The sequence below is a fragment of the Pomacea canaliculata genome, linkage group LG1, assembly GCF_003073045.1.
Source record: "Pomacea canaliculata isolate SZHN2017 linkage group LG1, ASM307304v1, whole genome shotgun sequence".
In the NCBI taxonomy this organism is placed as follows: Eukaryota; Metazoa; Mollusca; class Gastropoda; order Architaenioglossa; family Ampullariidae; genus Pomacea; species Pomacea canaliculata.
The window spans coordinates 3,797,016-3,819,176 of NC_037590.1; the positions used below are offsets into that span (position 1 = coordinate 3,797,016).

Sequence of the window (22,161 nt, forward strand, 5' to 3'; positions counted from 1 at the left end):
CACAATCTGCTGACGTCAGTTTTATACCCTATACCTTCCTTTCCCATGGTTCTTTCTCCTCTTTTGTTCTCGCTACCTACTCTAGTTCTTAAATTTCCACACTATTATTACATCATGGGTAGAGATGTTTTCCATTGCTACCCATAAGCTGTTGTAGAAATTTTCATTGTCCTTTTCCTCTGCCTCATCTGTGGGTACAAAGGAAGTCAGGATGGAGAGCTTGATGAATCTGAAATTGTTCCCGGTATACAGAAGCCATTTGCTGATTGACTTACCTTCTATACAGAGTTTTTATGTTTGGGATAATCATTGCAAACCCTTTTCAGTATTGGTAATTATTCCTTCCACACCACAAAAGAAGATCAAGTTGGTATAGACGCATTTCTCGAAGGGTCTTTGCTAAGTTTCCTGCTTGGTTCAGTGTTCTCACATTCGAGCAACTAATAGTAATGAGTTTTTAGGTAAGAGCAGGTCGGCTGTCAGGTTGGGAATGAACTTGTGGTTGGGTCCCCAGCCATCATAGCTCCAGTTACCTGGTCTGCTTCTTCACTGTCACCGTTTGATGGGCTATCTCTAGTTTTACTTTCCATAACTATATCTTTTTTTACAGGAATGAATTGTTAGTCCATTGCCCAACCCCCTGTAACCTGGAGGACTCTTAATCTGATCTCTACCGTTTGATCTGTCTGACCTGGTATTCCCTGCCAGGAACTACAGGAACTAGTGCTCCAGTCGGTATTATTCTATGGGTCATTGAGACACACAAGCCCCCTGGCCCTGGCAAGTTGGTGGTCCAACAGGGGGGATTTTTAGGATTATTATATGGACAAGTTTTACTAGACATCTGGGTTGATGTGGGGCTAGTTTTTGCCCTTGGCATAAGAAGTACTGTTTTCTCCCCACAATTCCCTATATCAACAAACATTTTGTAAAGTAGTTACTTTACAGAAATGCCTATTGTCAGTTATGCCTCCTACAGTATTCAATAGTATACTTTTTTATTGTGGTAATGAAATTTAAGATTAGAAATATATTCCTATTCATTTTTAATAAAACCAATCCAGTTAAAGCAAAACTGCCTCCAGTCTCTAAAAAAAAATCTTAGAAATATAGGCAGTCCTTGGGTTACGTCAGCCCCGAGTTACGATGTTTCGTGGTTATGACACATCACCCATTTACTGTATTAAGCCTTGTTTCAACCTAAGTCGTTTTGTGTCGTAAATGTGGTAATGCGAACTTCATGTTTGGTTTACGCAGTGGAAGAATTAAACGTATTTTATATGTGTTTTTTGATAATTACTGTGTTAGGATAGGATAAGTTCTTACAGTATGTTATTTACATGCAGTATGTACATATGTTCCGCCTTACAGCGAAAATCGGTTTACGACACGACGTAGGAACGGAACAACATCGTAAGTCGAGGACTGCCTGTATTTTAGCAGTCTGCTATGAGATACATTTCTACTGCTAGCTAGAAGTGGCCATAGCTGCATTGACCATAGCTATATTGGTGTCCTAGATGTCAAAACAGACTATTTTAGTCAGATGCTTTGGTAAAAGTATTCTAGCAATTGTGGTGTCTGCTAATATTACAAAGTCACGTGGAAGTTGCTATTAACAGTAGTGTGATTTGCTTCATATCCTTGTAGAATCTGATCTCAAATTGCACTGCACCATGTTCAAGTGGCATGGAGTCCTTATGGATATTTTCCTGACCCAAGGCAGTCAGATTACAAAAAAGCGAGAGATATTGGAGGAAGACCTTCAGAAGCGACTATTAGAATTTGTAGAGAAGGTGAAAGTGATGGAAATTCAAGTCAAATCATACCTTAAAAAAGATGTAAGTGTAACCATTGTGTTTTTTTCCCTTCAGGAGTGGGCTAGTCACATGAAAACAACACACTAAAATTTGTGGGAGAGAAATGGTCCGATTATCTCAACACTTATGGCAATGAAAGGCCATACTTTCTTGTCAAAGCTAAAGTCTGTACTAATCCCTTCAAGATAAAATTCTCTCATTATAGTCACGTTTTTTTGAAATTCCTCTTTGAACCCCACCCCATCAGGTTCAAAACTCCAACATGAAAAGAACGCAGACACCATTGTCGTTCTCCTAGTTCCTTCCCCTCTTGAAGCCCAGCAAGATCCAGAAAACCAATATACAAAGAAACAAAAATGAAAGAAAAATCCCTGGACAGAGTATGTAGTCCTTAAAATCTAACAGTCATTCAGCTTTAAATAAATGATACTGTAAAACCTCTTTTTTTAAGACCTTACCGATTACGACCGCTCTCTGAGTTACGAGCCAAAGATTTTTCATGGATGCATGTCACTATATAAATCTCATCTCTAGAATCTCCCCCACCCAAATTATGATAGTTTGTACTCACAGGCTCATATCAAATGTGTATGCAGATGTTCAGTTAAAAGTTCAAAATGGCACATAAACACAATTTTCTCTTAAATGATTTTTGTTTGAAAAGCCTGTGTCATCATTATTCTTTAGTTTAGAGGTTCTTATTAAAGATATATGCTGACGTTCAGTTAGTATGAAACAGGTATTACTCCTCAGACATTCATTTAGCCTAGAGGCCTGGTCAGTTCTCCCCATTTTTATTTCCTTTTTTGCAGCTTGCACCTGGAAAAAGGGTAAGAAGTTGTGGATTCCTTTGATAGACTTTGAAGTACAATTTATTGCTTGTTATCATTTTTTAAACTGAAACCTGGCATTACCTGATAGTGAACATGGATATCATGCTGGTAATAGTTTACATTTTTTTGGCATATCACATGCCAAATCTTCACTAATTATAGTAGTATGGAACATGGTATTTCTACACACGCACGCACACGCACAGAAGAATAGGTACAGGCTTATGGTGGTGAGAATATCTGGCCGGGTGACAACCTCATGACCCAGGAGAGCGGAAGGGGGTTGACTAGTGACAGGATAAAGGTGCGGGGATGTTTTGGAGGGAATTCGGGTGCGAAGGTCAGGGGAAGAGGACAGGAGGACAGAACGTGAGGGGACAGCACAGAGGTGAGAGCTTTTACTCATTAAGAGCGCAAGTGTGTGATGTGGAGGTTGCACCTTAGCCAGAACTATCAACTGGTGTTAAAGTAAAAGGACTTGGAACCCATGAGAGTGTTGTGTTTGTTCTTGTGGTGAGATCGGGAAAGCAATCCATATCTTCCCTGTTACACAATGTATCAAGGATTTTCACTAAGAAAGAAAAAAGTAACAAGTAAATTTATTTGCAAGGATGTTGTTGACTTTAAGAATTTTATCATGGTTAGGGATATTAAACTGCTGAATGGTTTTCCGACACCTGACAGCCTACAACTTAATGAGAGGCTAAGAGTTGACCTCAGCAAGCAGGCAGCAGTATAAAGATATAGGTCTGTGGTATCTCTCAGTAAAGGGTAAATAGTAATTTAGTTTCATATTAAAATGTTAGTTGTCTATTACTGAAACAAAAGTGCTTGATGAAGAGCAGCTTGTATATAAATCTGTCTAGAATAAAGATATTTGAGCTCGAAGAAAAAAATAATTGTATTTCTGCAGTATCCTACTGTGGATGAATTGAAAGAGAATACTCAGTCTCTGAAGAAACTTGTGGAAGATATTGAAGCTGCTCAGGATGAGCTGACAAGGCTTAATGCTGAGGAAGTTCTGCTCGAAAGAGAGGAGACACTTTTTCCTCAGATTTCAGCAATAATTGCTTCCAAAGAACCCCATGAAAAACTCTGGAACACTGCATGGGAGTTTTATAAAAAGAATGAACTTTGGATGAACGGTAAGCTAATACAGAGAGTGTGTGATAGTTGTAAACCACTTTGTTGTAAGCTGACCATATTGGTGTTTTAATCTATTGTTAGCTATCTTGTATGCATTTAGTTGTTTTTTTTTTAAGTCATCCTTACCTAATGTAGCCTGGTGTAATTTGTTGCATGACATGGGAAAGGCCCATTTAATCAGCTGAACTCTGAGAAAATAGAGCAGGAAGTTGGAGACATGTGGCGCACTGTTTACAAGCTATGTAAAGCCTTCGTTGACCAGCTTGGTCCAAAACGCATTGCAACAAGTGTGCTGAGAAAAATCGATGCTTTTAAACTTAACCTTCCCATACTGCATTGTATCTGCAATCCAGGTATTCGTCCCAGGCACTGGGTGCAGGTAAGATGTAAAATGTATATATATTATTATACTACAGTGACAAAAGTACATTTAGTTTTAAATTGTTACAAACTAATGTGGCAGTTTAAATTTGGAAATGCATGGTACAGAGCGATTTTAGGCCTTGGTGGTTCGATTATTTTTTACTTTAGTAAAGTGGTCCGCTGGCTGAAATACTTTGAGAACCACTGGCTTCAACCACATCTGTATCCCGTCACATACAATGTATTATGTTGTACATTCTATCACCCACTACCTTTTGTTGAATTATGTGTCATGTTATTTATGTTTTATGGAAAGTATATAAAATGGCTTTGAGACGTTACAGCAGTGTCAAGAGATTTTGCAGATGAGTGCTATAATGGGGCAAGACATTTCACCTCAGGAAGATACTTCATTGCAAAGCATGCTGGAATTCAACTTAACAAACTTTCTTCCACAGTGAGCAGTTTCATTTTATATTCCAAGTTGATGTGTGTTGTGAACTCTGGGGAATGAGCACCCGAAGATGGTCAGAGATTGTGATTGCCATTGCCTCGGGCTGATCACACTTTCGACACATCTGCCAACTAACGCCGACATTTACCGTACACACACACGCACTAAATTGCTAATGATACTTTGACTCTGATCCCCCAGTGTGCACCCCCAATAACAAACACAAGGCAATTTAGTGTGATAAATCATTAATAACTGAGAGTTTTCCAAATCAATTAACAAGATTATACACTTTCAAATATTCCAAAATATGGCTGTTCCCTAGGTGTCCTGTTATTTCTCTATCTCTAGTCCAGATATCGTGAGCCACTAATTACCTTAACTAATACGCACAGCAAACTACACTCATGTAACACGCGCTCCCTACTTATCTCTTCACACAAAGTCTCTTGCCATGTGAAAGGCCGTCTGATGTTGCTGACATCCGAGAATCCGTTGATGTCACTCTGTTGATCATAGCGGCCTTCTTCACGAGCGCAGAGGCTCTGGCACTGCAGTGTGCCACCACATGTCTGTCTCGTCCTCTAGGCCGGACTGCTGTCTCAAGCTTAATAGTGCCTAACAAGGACCAACGCTTATCTACTATCTACTGTTTGCGACCAAGCAGCTACTGGTGATAGTGTTGTGCACTTTGTGATAGAGTGGGTCTTATGCACCTCTTGAGTTGTGCTGGAGCAGTCATGATTCCCAGATTCACAGCAGAGAATCAAATACAGCCTTGAACAGATCTCTATTGCAACTTTCCTCCTTGAGAGCCCAGTGCAAAGACCACGATTCTTCGCCGATCACACTACTAAATCCTCATCTGCGAGGATCATCCTCACATGATTGGTCAAGCATACTTCCTTCTGCTACCTATAGCTACATCCAGTCACTACATAGCTAACACATGATGGACAGGTGGTCTTTTTGACTTACCCCTGCCCACACTATACTTTTTCCACTACACTGCCAGGAGTTGGTCTTGGTTTGCAGGGACAAAAGTCAATCTTCTTTTATGCTCAAGTTTAATGAGCGGGCTTGATCACTTTCTTAGTCTGTGTCCCTTTTCCCCAAGTTTTCTGTTTGAGGCGCAATAGCTGACCACAAGGAAGCGAAGACTTGAGCTGCGAATTCACTTTGATGTTTCCTTCCTGAAAAGCCTCGAGTTTACCTCCAAACTCATAATCGAGATGTGGCCTTCGTGCATTTGTTTAGCCAGTCGCACCACATGACATACCACCAATCACGCTTCACAGCTATCATGAGACTAAGTTCCCATCAGCCTCTGTGTGTGTTACGGGATTCAATTGCCTAATTGTCTGGCTTCTTCCGTTCTAGCTCATGTTGTGATACTATTCCCCTTCTCTAAACATAACTGTCACCTGCACTCTACAGCGCCTTTCAGACGAGGAACATAAATAAATCAAAACACAGACAACAATTTAAATTTTAAAAATATAATTTAAAAATCAAAATGAGAAACACAACACAAAACAATTCCTAATTCCCCAACCCCACAGTTCGAACACACGTTTCTTCCAACAATTTCAAAAGTATTCACTCTTCTTGCACAGTTCCTTTCAAAGTCTCACTTGAAACAGCTCAATGTTTCTGCTTCTAAGATACACCCTATATCTACATGAAAAGTACACAAAGTTTCCACTTCTTCTTGAAGTTATATCCCAAAGAAAATCCACAAGAAAATCCAAAAGTAAATCCAAAAGTAAATCCAAAAGTACATCCAAAAGTAAAACCTGGAGAGAAAACAAAACCATTCTTTAGATAAATGTAAATTCACTCTCAAGTATTTCAAACCATGTTCATGAAGTATACACAAATAGATCACACTCATCCAATACAAAAATACACATTCACCGAAAAAATCAACTAAGATTCACACTCACCTCAACAGGTTCAATGCTAACAAAAGTACAAACAAGTATGGTACTTCAAGTCGGTTCAGGACTTGTACACACAATCCAAGTCTGGTCAGGACTTGTACACACAATCCAAGTCTGGTCAGGACTTGTACACACAATCCAAGTCTGGTCAGGACTTGTACAACACAATACAAATCTGGTCAGGATTTGTACAACACACAGTCGGTCAAGACTGGTTACAAACAAAAACCCTGCTCCCGACGCACTGACAACACCAAAGAGACTGTCCCTTCTCCCCACTTCCATCAAGGAAAAACCCCAATCAAACCACACACATCCAAAACACTACCACACTCTTTCCTTTGTTCGAACAAATCAACAAACAACCTATCAACAGAACTTAATTAACACAAAGACCGGCCGGCCATCCCAGCAGGCCTCAGGCTGTTGACACTGACAGCCCACTAATAGGTGTTTTACCACCTTCCCTTTCCAATTACTTCTCCCTATCCCCTCCCTAACTAAATAAAAAAAAAATATTTAAACAAAATACACAGGTTTGTGAGTATGCATGTTTGCAAAGTATGCATGTTTCGCTGTAAGGCTTATCTGTTATGATGCTAACGTCCGTGGCCATGTCTGGTCATACATTATGTGACTGTCATGACGTGAATGGCGCCACTAGTGTCTTGTGTTTACCTAAAGCGTCCATCTTGACGTAAGCGGTCTTTTATTTCTAGATGATGTAAGCATCACGCGTCTCAAGTGGTATGAGCCCCTACACCAGACCTGGGCAATGGCCGGCCCGTGGGCTGGATCCGGCCCGCCTCCTGTCTCTGACCGGCCCGTCCACTGGCCCACCCGCTAGTATAGATACTATATATACAGTATTGGGTAAAACTGAGTTAACTATATTAGTCCGGCCCTCTAAAACCATCCCAATTTCTCATGCGGCCCCTTAGGGAAAATTAATTGCCCACCCCTGGTCTACACTCTAGTCGACCTTTAGCCAGCCTGTTGGTCCATGCTTACGCCTTTCTTGTGAATAGAACAGAACCCACACTATAGCTCTATCACCACTCTTTCGTGACATTCCATATTTGTTGTTCTTGTGAGACTAGCCAACCCCTAAGTAGCCATCAGGGACAGATATGTTGGTTACAAATATAATTTATAACTGATTGAAAATGTGCAAATGTTTTTCATCCTAATCCCAAAGCCTCAAAATAGTAAATATTGCAAGTTTTTGTTTAGTTTGTGCAATTTTTATGTCATATATAAATCTTATGGTTTCTTATTTTTTTTGTGTGTGAAAAATTTTATAATTCCAGGACCAAGGCATTTGATATGTACTTTGCTAAATGTAAATGATTGTTCTTAAAAATCTTTAAATGATAGATTTAAAAAAAAAATGCAGAGTTCTTTTACTCGAACTATATACCTTTTATTACTGTTGTTCCTTAAAATTATTTTTTGGTCAACAATTGATTTAATACTTTTGTCATCTCTTTTATTAAGACTGGAAGAAATTGGGATTGCAGCATCAAAGGAGTACTCTCTGTTAAAAGCACTTGATAAGATGCAGTTGGATTGGAAGGAGCTGGCCTTTAACTTGATTCCTTACAAAGAGACAGTGAGCTATATCTTATGTCATCACCTGTGGTATTTAGCACATCATTTCCAGTTGCATGTCAGATAGAACACCAAACCTGTTTGTCTCACCATTCCAGATCTCAAAGTTTGAACATGCACCATTCTACAGGAAAGAATGGATTCAGTCTGGTGGAAAATGGTAGGATACTTGTCAGGCCATATGAAAGCAATGAGCAAAGAATGATATACTTGGGTATATGGCATCGTGTGCTTTTCATCCCCTTCCTTTGGGCTTAGCCATTCTTTTCAGCCGTAAGCTTACCTTTAAGTAAGGCCTTTTTCATTGCCTCTATTATCCCTCCTGCTGACCTGTCCATCACCCTTAGCTTCCACTCAAGTCCAGTCACCTACACACTTTCTGAATCAGACAACTAAATTTTCAAGTGGTTTAAAGTGCAAAAGACTTGTGGAAACCCCTTCTATTGCAGTTGGTAGAGTAAAGAGCAGTTTCCTTCCCCCTCCTGCCTTAAAAACTAAAAATGTTGACTCAGTCTAAAAGATAGTGTGATTTAAGATGAAAAAAAACGTTTTTAGATTTGCACAGTTGTCATTTAATTTTTATATCTATGTTTATGAGTTTCACTTTTATTTTATTACATAAGTTAATCTTTTTCTAGACCCCATTAACTTTGTCTAAAAATGTTAGTTTGAGAACCCATGAAGTAGTCAGGTCACATCCACTCCCACATTTCTGCATCACAGGGAAAATAAGCTTTCAGTGTTTGCCTGCATGGTGTAGGAAGGGGATGGCATAGACCTCCCCGTATGTGCCATTCCTCGCCCTAGTTCAGAAAGAATACCCCACTGCTTTCTGAACAGTCTTTGGGAAAATAAAGGCTAACCATACACACACAAAAAAATCATGATGCTCATACGGCATCAGTGGGCAAAGGTTTTCCACAAGGAAAGTACCAGCCAGGCCCAGAGTTCAATTGCTTGCAACCAGTCCAGCCTGTGGTTCACTTGGAGAGGAATATGGGTGCCACCAAAAGTTTAAGCCTAGAGAAAGGACTATCAGTGTTAACCACAGAAGAAACTTCATGCCAAATCAATGCCTGAATTAACAATAACTGCACACCCTTACTGCAGGCTCTAGGGTGAGGATAGCAAATCTGTGTTGCTGCTGGAACCAAAGCAGATGTAGAGTTGAGAGAAGGAGCATCCATTGGAATGTCCGCACATTACAATATGGTAGTACATGCACACACACACACATGGGATCTTCCAGCATGCTCCAATGTTTGGCAACCCTTTTGCCCTCTCTTGGATTTTTTCCAGAGAAAGATGGGTGTTCCTTCACTTCCTCATCTTTGTGTGTAGAAGCCAAAACATAAACTTATACAATAGATTGGCCTGACAAATGTGAGTGTACAGCTGATTATGGCTCTGACCACATCTCATTGCACAAAAAGGCTCACGCCATGTTTGTGTCTGGTGTCCTCCTCCCTGTACCAGGTTTATTGGCCTTAGTCAGTTGGTATTTCCCCACATTCTGGCCATCTGACCCCTATCAGTTCCACAATGTCCCATTTGTACCATTGTAGCTCATGGAGTTTTTTCCAGAGTTTTTTCATATTGTTCCAATGTTGTAACAGGTGAGATGGGGATGGGTGGCTTACACAGTCTCCCATTCCTCACCACAATACCAAGCAGTCATAGTTTTCAGCTGGCCTTAATCTCACAGCAGAATTTGCACAACCAATGCTTAAACTCTTTGGCCAGGTAATGCTTCACCTGTGCAACTCTCTCTCCAAATAGCCCTTGTCCCTTACTGCTTCACCTTCTCATTGCACTCAGGCCCTTTCTTAGCCCCCATGGGGACTGGGGCATGTGGATTAATTTGGACCCTAGTTACCATGTTAAAAGCGCGGGGCCCTAGGCAGATGCCTCATCTGCCTGCCCCTTAGCACAGCCATGATTGCACTTATCCCAAATATTCGAGAAGGTACCCACCCCTGTTGCTACAAGGCCACCCAATCCACCTCCCCCACTCAGGGGACACGTGGTTGCTGGTAGGAAAAATCAGAGTCTGTGCTGCTTTTTAGTAACACCTTGACCAACATACCTTTTGTGAAGCAACAAAATGAATAAATGTTTGGCAATATCACTCCACTGTAACATTGCACCAGCCATTTGTAAGAGCTCTGTCAATTTATTTTAATACAATTAGACAATAAACTACATAGATTACCTCTCTTGAAGTTTTCTCAGAATTTAGTATTTAGAATATATAGGTTGTTTAAACCTTTCAAATTACAACTACTTTTTGCCGTGATATAGCCATAGTTGCTAGCATGGCATAAAACACAAACAAAACAAAAACTCAGAATTTAGTAATATTTTATAGTTTTGGCTTTCTTTCTTAGCTGCCAAAGAGATTTGAATTTTTCCACAACTGTGTTTAAGAAAACTGTAAAGAGTTAAGACATGAGGTAAATCTTATGTACAGACATTCCTTACTTAGTGACTTAGCTGTTTAGTGGCCATGTGGGGCTACAATCAGGTTTCTATTTGATATCATATGCTGTATGAGAACTTTGGTTGTGACAATTGGCAGCATGGTGCCTCTATTTTGCTTATTATGGTACAATGTACATAAACATATATAAACATTAGAAAATATTCAAAATGTTTTAAATGGTGCAAAAGTGCCATCAAAACTATATCTCAAGATGGTTTACACAAACCCACTAATAGTACATCATATCTGAAATATTGGTAAGGGCAGTTACTTGGTTATTTTCTGAGTTGTAGGACTGAAACTTTGTCATCAGGTGAGGAATGTCAGTATATGGCAGTGTAAAGAACTGATTAATTATTGATCATTTGATGATTAAACAAATTTTTTCCTATTGTATAGGGAGTACATGTCTTGTCATTTGGAGACGAAATTCAGTTGCTGTTGGATGATCACATTGTAAAGGCTCAGACAATGTGTGGTTCACCTTTTATCCAGCCAATTGCAAATGAGATGACAGCCTGGGAAAGAAAGCTTGTACTCATGCAGGAAATCATAGACGAATGGTTGAAGGTAGCACACCTGCTTTGTCGTGTGGAAAGATCTATTTCTTTTAGACTGAACTCGCTCTTTTGTTACTGTACGTTTGTACATTTGTATGACATGCATAATTTAGAGGGAGTTGCCATTGGCTGATGGCAAATTCTAAGCAGGTCATGAAGTCTCAGCTTGTCTGGGCCTGTGCAGATAGCAAACCACTTGAAGTTCACTGCCCATGCTACCACCAGGCTGTGGGACCCTTTACCTTTATTTATAATGTAAAATTTATGCAAAGATAACACTTCTAACACAAAAACGGTAGAATATATTTCAACAATATTTCATTGTATTGTACTACTTAAAAACTGCTTCATTTTATGTGTTGTAAGTTTTGTATCTAGGTAACATAATTAAAGGCATTGTTTTCAAAATTGTGGTGTGTATTTCACTTTCCTGAATATAGATCTGTTTAGGAATTTTCAGGCAATAAAAGTAGTTTAACACCATGGTAGTTTAAGACCAGTGTAATTTGGCTGCTATCATTTAACAATACATTTTCTGAGTGGGAGTAGTATTTTGGTTTCACACAGCGAGGATGTCATTACAGTGTCATGCTGGATGGAGAGCTGGAAAGAACTGGGGTGCACCAGTGTAATGGAAAATAGCTGTTTGGAGGCTATTGCCAAGGAATACATGTATACATTAATATATTAAAAATGATATTAAACTCCTTTGTGGGTTATATTTTCCCATTTTGTAAAATTGCTGTTCTCAAGTCTTATCAATTCTCATGTAAAAAAAAAAGGTAAATTGGTTGTAGGGATTAGACCACAATGACTCTGTTACAGTATTCCTGGGTTTCAAACCAAATGTGAACACTGGCCTGGGGAAACCATGCGTGTGGGGGATAGGGTTTAACTCCTGCTACCCATGTCAACATAAACTTGCAGGGGAACCATACTACAGTAATCACAAGTCGATCACACATTTTCCACCACGTGGCTCACAAGCCCCCACCCTTGATGTTCTCTGAACGCAAAATGTGTGATTTAAAGTACAGTAATAGATTTATTTCACATTAAAAAAAAAACATACACATACAATGAAAAGACTTGCCTAGGGACGGCCCAATACTATGCTAGAACGTACTTCCACTATTACCATGGTGTTACTTCTCAGTATTACTACCATTCGCTGTCTCATGCATACACATATCAACTTAGCTCTGTTTTTACAGCCGCTGAACAAACACCACCTTGATGCAAAGTTCTCCAGTCATTTGGATAGTGGGCAAACCCAGCAGATGTTCTCTTCCTTTGAGAACGACAACTTCTGATGACCTTGGCGTTGAATGTGTACCTCTCACAGTGCAAATCCTGGTCACATATAGCCCTTTGATTTCCACAGCGACAACAGGCAGTCCGGAAAGTTCCTCGTCACTGACTCACCCCCTTGCGTCAAGTAGTCAACACCAATGAGAGGGAGACCACCCCTGATAACCCTCTGCCCCGCTTATAGGTAGCGTGGTGGACAGGTGACTAATCCCTCCTCCCCATGTCAACCTGCTAGGCTTTTGCAGACAGATGGGGAAACCTGTGAGGTATCACTAACTCTTAGAAGTCATTGACATTTCTGCCTGCCGGCTGGTCATGCTTGGCGTACTGTAACTAGGCTGTCTACCCTATACAACACGTCTACACTTCTACACCATACAACCTCTCTACACTGTCACATACACCTCCCTTACATGAGGGGTCTCAGACTTGTCAACAACTCACCACAGACCCTAAATGGGTGATTGTGACTTCCCTATTAAGGTTACCACATAAAAGACCCTATGAAACATCCTTTGTTACACTACATTCAAGGCTGTGGTTAGGCAGGGAGTCATACAACAATAGGATGCTCTGCTCTCATGGATGATGTAACTGAGCACCTAATGGACAGTCACTTGCTGTGTGTTCCTGTTAAGCAGAATGTTTCATAAAGCTTAGTACATGAATACAGAAAGGGAGAGCTATATTGATGAGCTTTATTATTGTGCACTGAATTGTTTGGTTTATATTCTTGAGCTGGTAGAGATACTGTCATGTGGAGCACAACTGTACAAATCTGGTTGACTGTAGCCCTATTCTTTGTCTCTCCCCAGTATTGTTTACATAATATAACCCATTTGGATTGCCTTAAACTTTCTGATTCCGGTCTGCTTGGCCTACTTTTACCAGCTATGGTGTCACAGACAGGATTACTGTTTTGATTTAATAGCTGGGTATTTGGGATGTATGGTTTCTAGTTCAGGTAGAATGGGATGGGTAGCACCAACACATGCATATGCACACACCTGCATACACTGGTGCAAATAGATTCATTCTCATGTGCTTAGATGTTCCTGTGATTGACCAGTCAGCAGGCCATGTGTCCTTGACAGATGCTGGCAAGGGTGCATGCCAAAAGTCCATTACTGCTCAAGGAAGATGCCTGAGTCACACCAGCAGGATAGAAGGGTGGGACACCCCATCGTAACAAAGTGGGATTAACAGTTTTCTAGAGAGTTTAATGATTAGGGGAATAAGTATAGTCAGGGCTGGCAGGTTTAGTATTCATAAAATTGTTACTCAGAGAAAAGAGATTCAGTCAGTAAACCTTTGAAAGTCAGTCAGTTGTCAAGTCTATAGTCTTTGTTATATTTTTCCATCAGATATTCTAAGATTCTGTGTCACTTGTTACTTTACACAGAGGAGGAAGATTTTTGACTGACCGGTAAATGTGTTGCATCATACCTTCTTTATGGAGATAAACCAGCTCTGTTTCTGGCCCATCCCTTAATAAGCACATAAAGAAAAACATGCTAGTTATAGCAGTTAAAGGCCTAATATATCAATCAACATTTTGTTTTCAGGTCCAGTCAACATGGATGTACCTAGAACCTATCTTTACCTCTGAGGACATTTGTGGCCAGATGCCTGAAGAGGGGAATAAGTTTAAAATTGTGGATAAATACTGGCGTGACATCATGCAGGAAGTATCTAAAAATACAAACTGCATTGTAGCCACAGATGTACCAAATATGCTCGACCACCTCAAAAAAGCAAATGTTTTGCTTGACGACATCCAGAAGGGTTTGAACAACTACTTGGATGACAAGCGCCTTTACTTTCCCAGGTAAAAAGATGCTTTGCACGATAATATTGCTACTGGTGTTTACTGCAGGTGTGAACTATGTTATCCCGATACTTCGTGATCCTGTTGATGCTGTGTGCAGGTTTTTCTTCCTGTCCAATGATGAGTTGCTGGAAATCCTGTCTGAAACTAAAGATCCACTTCGTGTACAGCCACACCTAAAGAAGTGCTTTGAGGGAATTAATTCTCTGAATTTCACTGCGAATTTAGAGATTCTTGGCATGGTTTCTGTAGAAAAAGAGGTCGTTCCATTTGTTGAGAAGTTGCTTCCACAGGAAGCTAGGGTAAGATTGTACTAGTGTTTCATGGTGTCACAATCAACTTTCTGTGCTAGTGTCTCATTATTTCATAACCAGCTTTCTGTACTGGTGTGTCATTATGTCCCAACCAAGGAGTGTTATTTCTCTTTTAATGGATACTATAAATACAAATCTGCTGATAAGCCCTATAGTTATTACTTTGATAATAACATTCAGGTCTCATTAAGAAATAATATAATTATTAGGATTTTTATTGATCTAAGAAGTTGTCTTAAGTCAGTTGCTAAATCACATTTTCAGTATTATTTTGATAAATTGTAGTGACTAGACAGGCATCATTTTCATATACTTTAGAATTCATATTCTTTCTTTGATATGGCTGGCCATAAATATAAGAAATGAACAATTATAGCAAAAAGTATTTTACAATTGTTTTTGTCAAAATCATTTTTAAGCTCATATTTATGGGGATATGTAACTGCAACCTGGGTCTTGTCTTCAGGGCATGGTAGAAAAATGGCTTCTGCAAGTGGAGAAAATGATGATTAAAAGTGTAAGAAGTGTGATAAAAAATTCTATATTTGCCTACGAAAAGACTCCGCGCAAGGCTTGGGTCCTTAAATGGCCAGGGCAAGTTATCTTGTGTGTCTCCTCCATCTACTGGACAACAGAGGTGACTGATGCTGTACAAAAACAGGATGGTTTGAAGGTCAGTACTTTGCCCAGACAGCAGTGGCGGCGTTAGGGGGTGGCAAATGGGGCGGCCGCCCCAGGCCCCGCTCTCGAAGGGGCCCCACGCTTTAGCCCCGAGGTTATCTTTATGACATATTGCTAGCTGTGTTAAACAAGTTGTGACCAAAAAAAATTGACTTTCAGAAAACACTTCTAAGTTCTAATTAATCAAATTATTGAACCCATGTCTTCACGTTAAACCCGACAATAATAACAAGCAGTTGAAGTTATAGTCACCATATTATTTCGCTTCAAGAAAAACCGCTACAGCCACAAACGGTGGGAAAGGTAACGAACAATTAAAACACTAAATTCATTCGTTATTTCGCGAAATATATCCAGCCTATCTAACTGTATATAAATCAGTGCTTCAGGCATCACATCAATAGGGATATTGATACATGTACTCCATTACCCCGGCCCCGCGCGGATGGTCGGCCCCAGGCCCCGCGTGTTCCTAACGGTTCCTAACGCCGCCTCTGCCAGACAGCCTTTGGAGATGCTAATATTTGCACAGATAAGTATTTTTACCTATTGTGGGTGAAGCTAGTGTGGTGAAATTTGTTAATAGTTTTGGGTTCTAAATCTGACAGTATATCAACACAACATCTTTTTAGTACCTTTTGTTTATCAGCTTTTTCTCTTACTGCAACTGCTAACATTAAATTAGCATTTCTTCATTGCTATTGCTGCCACCATTACACCTGTAATGCTTTGATATCTTTTATCTCTTATCAACATTTTCTAAATCACCTCTTCTCTGACCTTTGTCTTTCTTAGCATATACCTAAGTGCAATGCAGTCAAACCTCAGTTTCATTGATAATCCATTCCAAGACAGACAGTGAAATCCAAAACTAACAAAAACCAAGGCAATTATTTCCAAATATATAAATGTAAATATGATTAATTCATTCTAGACACTCCAAAATACTGAAAACACATTGTATAGAGAATAAATATAGTGCTTAATGCTAAAAACAATACAAAAATTAATATAAAATAAATATAAAAGACTAATGTTAAGAGCTGCTGGCTTTGGAAACTTTTTTTAGTCCCACAATGGAGCTAAAAGAAAAGGGTTAACTTAGCAGCAAGGGAAACACTTAACAGGGACAATGAGATTTGAGCTCGTAATTTTATCTTGCATGTGTTACATGCATTTTGAAACTGAAAAATGGGAAATAAACACATTACACCAAATTACTTACATGTATTTGTAGTATTAGCACTTGCAATCAATTTTTAAAAAAGCACAAAAACACTGGAAAGCAATGGAATAGTTTGGTTAGATGCATGGGGTGATGCTCTCATGAGAAACAAGGCCACACTAAACCAAACACATGGGTTGCCCTTTGTTTATGCAAAATTAGCAGCGAGGTCATGTGGGCACGCTGATGAAATCTGAGGCAACCCACGAAAACCAAGACAAATGTTTTGCGGGGAAAAAATTGATAACTGAAGTCCAAAAAATACTGAGTTTCCACTGTATTTATAATCAACCACTTAGTTTTTAAGAGTGCTTTATAATCAATTAAACCCTGATGGTAGCATTGATTTTTCAGAAATACCTGGAATTGAGTAATAAACAGATTGAGGATATTGTGGATCTTGTTCGTGGGAAGCTAGAACCAGGATCACGCATTACCCTTGAGGCACTTACCGTCATCGATGTACATGGTAGTGAAAGATTCTAATATTATGTCTGGGTATAATTTGCTAGAAAACATTCATGAAAGATTGATTCTTTGTACTGTTCCAGGTGATGTGAATGTATGGAGATCCCAGTATTAGCCACTTTATTTCCAGCTGCACACTTGGGCCAGTGTTCAAGGAGCACACTTTTCCAATAGGATGCATTTTAGCCACTAAATTTTCTGCACAGTGTTATTACAGTGTTTAGCATAACTCACTAGAGTCATGTCCCTTAGGCCCAGGACTTTCTGTCTGGATGTATGATAAATTTTTATTATTTTCAAAAAAAATTTAAAAATAAATAACTGTAACAGGGTGAGATGCAGTTCTCTTCCCCCAATATTTCCACAACAACAAAACACAACACTTTTGTGGGTTCTGGATCATTTTAATCCAACGCCAGTCAACAGTCCTCCTCGCCTTTGCTGCCCATGGGCACCTTGACATACCAGCATGAAAAGTGGCCTGAGAAGACTAAGCAGTCATGCTAGCCCTATGGTGGGGATGATGCTGAGGCCTAGCATAGACCAGCTGAGGCCTGCTGATCAAGGACTGTCTCTGTATGATCTTCATGCTTCATATGCTTTGCCTTCCAGGGCAGAGTGTTTATACCTTTAGGCTGTGCCTGACCCTGTAGGTGTTAGCCAAATTTATAGGGGCACTGTTCACACATTTTCAGATGAGGGGAAGTACTCCATTGCTATTGTAACTAGACAACCTGCTGCTCTACACTTAGGTCAGCATTGGAGCTGGCACTGTACTTCATATATTTTTGTATAAGATTCCAGGTTTTCCTGATATGTATTTCCTTGCTAGAAGAAGTGATTGAACCTTATTGCGGAAACAGTGACTTAGTTCCTGGAGTCCTTTCATGGCTGCACATGAGACTGGCTGCAACTGCATGATCTCATGACTGCTGCCTTGGGTGCACTTCATGTGCATCCGTTCAAAAAGGATTTTTGTGTCACTGGTGCCCTGCTTTGGGCTTGCAGACTGACCTGAGGCCATTATCAACATCTGCCAAATACTGCTTTAAGATAGAGGAACAGTAGAGTGACTACAGATGGGAGTTCCACTCATTCACCCAGAGTTGTCTACACAGACACTAGTCAAGTGTGATGGAGTGCCCATTTCCTGGCCCACTTCTGGGTGTAGCAGTCAGTGAAAATGATCACAATAGCTGGGGTCCTTAAAAATCAAGGTTCTGGGGCTGCTTCCAGTGTGACAGGCACTTCAGTCTAGGCAGAGTACTTTTTAGAGCAGGTGCCTGATTAAGTCTGACAACTTCCTTACACTTTCCTCAAAGTCTGGGAGGCATTTTGTCTCCTGAGCTGTGTGTGGTGGTGTCATCACATCAAAGTTTTGGTACTTACCTGGCTTCTCAGTGTCATCGCCGATTCTTTGACATCATCCAGCAGTGTTTCAGCAACTGTGCCATTTTGTTTTTTGGCCCCTGTTGGCCCTGTTTGCATTTTGCTGGAACAGAATTTGTGACTCTGATTCCAGACCTAAATGCTTGAGTGGAGAATGCCTTTTCTATCATTGAGAGGGGCTTAGCATATAGTTTTTCTGTCCAAGATGCTAGCAAAGAAGATCAAAGAACTCCTGCCTCCTGGTCACTTTTGCAGTTTGTCTTGGAGCTGATTTATCAAGCAGAGAAGATATGAGGTAAATTGGTTAAATGTGTGCTCCCTGGTCATTGGCTAAAGTTGTCCAATCAGAAGCATAGGATGGTCTCATTATGGTCATGTCATACCAAAGACAGAAATTTTTCTGCAAAAAAAATCTTATTTTAAAGTGCAAAATTTAGACTCTGCCTTTCCCCAGTCTGGAGTCTGGAAAACAGAATTACTAACATGATGAAAATGATGAGGATTTAAACAAGAGAAATGTATTAAGCTTATTGGTTAAGTTGAAGAATGACCATAGCATCTTGCTGTTTTAGCTTTTCTTTATGGTTAGATTTTTGTAATTGATGCATCTTTTGCCTATTCACTAAAACAAGTTGCTCTTTGCTTTGTGCTTTTCTGTTAGCCCGTGATGTAGTTGCTGATATGACAGAAAAGAAGGTCACCAGTCCACAAGACTTCATTTGGCTGGCACAGTTGCGGTATTATTGGATAAATAATGACATCATGGTGCACATGATTACCACAGAACTGTCCTATGGCTGTGAGTATTTGGGAAATTCATCTCGTCTCGTCATCACCCCACTCACTGACAGGTGTTATAGGTAAGGAAATCAAGGATTCCTGGCTGATCTTTTTGTTGATTGTGGTCTCTAATCAATGAATTTGGAGAAAATAAAACAGAGAAATCTACTAAATAAACCTACCAATTCTAATGTAAAGTATAAACATTTAAATTTTGTCTGCATTCATTCTAATACCCTAACTTTCTGTATTGAGTATCATTTTAGATAGAAGAACATTCCTTTTTTTGATAGAACTCTGATGGGAGCTCTGAAACTGAACCTTGGAGGTGCCCCGGAGGGCCCTGCAGGTACAGGTAAAACTGAGACAAGCAAGGATCTGGCCAAAGCTGTGGCCAAACAGGTGAGTAACATTACTTTGACATTAAAAATGGACATCTTTTTCAATGTCTGGTTTAATTTATCTTCAGTCTTTTGCTTTTACTCCAAAGTTTTATTTTGCAGACAGAAAAATCTATTAAGTGTTAGTGTTTCTGGAACAAAAATTCATATTGTTTCTTCTGTCCTCAGTATGTTATCAAGCAGCTTCAGGTCCTGTCTGTCTCATATCTTGCCCACAGTTAGAGCAAAGATAATCCTGCTCGAAAGTGCGAAAGGTGTTCCTTTTCTGAAAATATATTGTTTCTATCTGTTTACTAACGGCCATTGTGTTAAAACCAAAACTTTTCTCCAGGAAGTAAATGCAAAGCAGTTAGCTAAAATGCTTATAACTGGTTTGTATGGTCTGTAGTGCCCTGCTCAAGCAGTGTTTTGCACCTGACCTTGCTTACCAGTCATAGTATAGTTTGTCTTGAAAGATTTGGTCTTCCTCAGACATCAGACCAGTTTGGTTTGTTTTATATATGCTGATAGTTTACTTGTTGCTGCCAGTGGTTTAGCGAAGCTATGACAGACATGACACGAGCAGCTTATTCCCTCATGTCTTTTCCTCAGTGTGTAGTGTTCAACTGCTCAGATGGCCTTGACTTTAAGGCCATGAGCAAATTCTTCAAGGGTCTGGCACAATCTGGGGCCTGGGCTTGCTTTGATGAGTTCAATCGAATTGAGCTGGAGGTGCTGTCTGTGGTAGCCCAGCAAATTCAGTGCATCCAGCTTGCTATTGCAGCACATCTCAAGATCTTCATCTTTGAGGGTACTGAGCTGTCTTTGGATCCCACCTGCACAATCTTCATCACTATGAACCCTGGTTATGCTGGCAGGTCAGAACTGCCAGACAACCTCAAGGTGAGTGAGTAGACTGTGCCTAGATTTTATTTTTAGGTGTTCTACTCAAATCTTTAATGTTTCTACAAGTGTTTTAAATTTTTATTTACATCTTACAATTGTGTCACAAAAGTTTATTACCTTTGTTCCTAGGTAATTAAAGATAATTTCTGAGGAAGTGTTTAATAATAATAATAACGATAGCCAAATTTGTAAAGCACATTTCCTGTGTGGATGCAAGCTCAGTGACCTGTTCTTTAAAGACCACAAACAAACTGAATGTAAGCCACATAAGAACAGCAGATGGACTACAGCATGGCAAACCTGAATTAAGTGTATAAATCAGGATAAAAAGCAGAAGAGTGAGTGCAACAGTATGCTTGATTATGCAAGATATTTCTTAATGCTTTTGAATCCAGGCCTTAACTTATGACTCTGATTTCCCATGTATAATCAGGGCTTCTGCTAAGGCTAAATTCTTTGGGGTCCCAGGGACCCCTTCTTCAGATTTTTAAGGGGTCCCTGTTCTTCGCCCAAATTTGAAGGGGTCCCCATTGACGAAAATTGAAGGGGTCCTCCGAACTTTTAATGCGTACTGTACACAATTTTTTGCATAAGCAGAAGCCCTGATAATTGTAACAGGGTAAATAGGGGCTGCATTCCCAATCTCACCACAAGAACAAACACAACACTCTCATGGGTTCCAAGTCCTTTTACTTTAACACCAGTCGATAGTTCTTGCTAAGGCAAAACCTTCACACCACATACTCGCGCTCTCAATCGGTAAAGGGTAACTTGGTCAAAGAACCAGCATGATGAAGACTGATGGATAATTTGTTCCAAGTTGATGGGGAGTGATAGGAAAGAGACCTCAGTCCATATGTCTTTGTCTTAATTAGTGGGACTAAGAAGTCTGGTGTTAGAAAATAAACAGAGCAGTAATGAGTATAGTTGGGAGTGAGTTTGAAGAGGTATCAAGTGTAGCACTCTAGAAGTGTACTGAGTATGTAATTGTTTGTTGTAAGGTCAGCGCCGAGCGATGCTGCCCCTTTCCCACGCTGGCTGCGTCCGTGGTAGCCAACCTTGAACTGTCCACCCCAGCCACTGGTCTTTTCCCACGCTGGCTGAGTTCGTGGATTTTAATAGTCAGACTCCATGTAGAAATGAATAAACACAACATCTGATGATAAAAAACAACCTTAGTGTCAGAAATAGGCTAAAAAATGATGACAGATTGCTAGCCGCCCTGTGCTCATGTCACCATCTTTTTTGAAAAAAGGTTTAGTTTATTCAAGGAGCATAGGGTCGCAACATCTCTGGAAGGTACCTCTGGAAAAATTCAAGTCTTCAAATTAACATCTTCCTGTTAAAATGTTAAGTGATATAAATCTCTTCAAATGTGACTCATCTTGCTGAACAACTGGTTTCATCTCTTTTTGCTGCCATAGTTTTGTAGTAAAAATGATTGAATAAGACAGACATGGTATAGGCCCTGGTCTTAATAGTAGCTGAAGGGCTGGACATAATTGTCCATCCCAGACTAAAATGAGTTTAAGAGATGGGTTTTGAGGCAAGACGAAAGTTTGGAAACTAGATGCAGTTCAAATAGAAAAGGGTACACAATTCTGCACAGTGTGGCCCGAGAAGGAGAAAGAGCAGCTTCAAAATTTTTCCAATCTAATGCACGGCAC

General features: G+C 39.9%; 1 protein-coding gene across 5 annotated transcripts in view; it reads left to right on the top strand.

The window, feature by feature from the left end:
- LOC112573597 (dynein heavy chain 3, axonemal-like) overlaps positions 1 to 22,161 on the top strand; it is a 107,522-nt gene that overhangs the window by 26,478 nt on the left and 58,883 nt on the right. For all 5 annotated transcript variants that reach the window (XM_025254109.1, XM_025254127.1, XM_025254117.1 and 2 more), the window contains 14 exons: positions 1,651 to 1,841; positions 2,633 to 2,650; positions 3,567 to 3,798; positions 3,967 to 4,178; positions 4,528 to 4,619; positions 8,057 to 8,171; positions 11,052 to 11,222; positions 14,089 to 14,351; positions 14,452 to 14,653; positions 15,132 to 15,338; positions 16,926 to 17,040; positions 19,090 to 19,288; positions 19,502 to 19,610; positions 20,201 to 20,491. In XM_025254109.1, the coding sequence (XP_025109894.1) occupies positions 1,651 to 1,841; positions 2,633 to 2,650; positions 3,567 to 3,798; positions 3,967 to 4,178; positions 4,528 to 4,619; positions 8,057 to 8,171; positions 11,052 to 11,222; positions 14,089 to 14,351; positions 14,452 to 14,653; positions 15,132 to 15,338; positions 16,926 to 17,040; positions 19,090 to 19,288; positions 19,502 to 19,610; positions 20,201 to 20,491 (2,417 nt within the window). The remainder of the gene's footprint in view (positions 1 to 1,650; positions 1,842 to 2,632; positions 2,651 to 3,566; positions 3,799 to 3,966; positions 4,179 to 4,527; positions 4,620 to 8,056; positions 8,172 to 11,051; positions 11,223 to 14,088; positions 14,352 to 14,451; positions 14,654 to 15,131; positions 15,339 to 16,925; positions 17,041 to 19,089; positions 19,289 to 19,501; positions 19,611 to 20,200; positions 20,492 to 22,161) is intronic.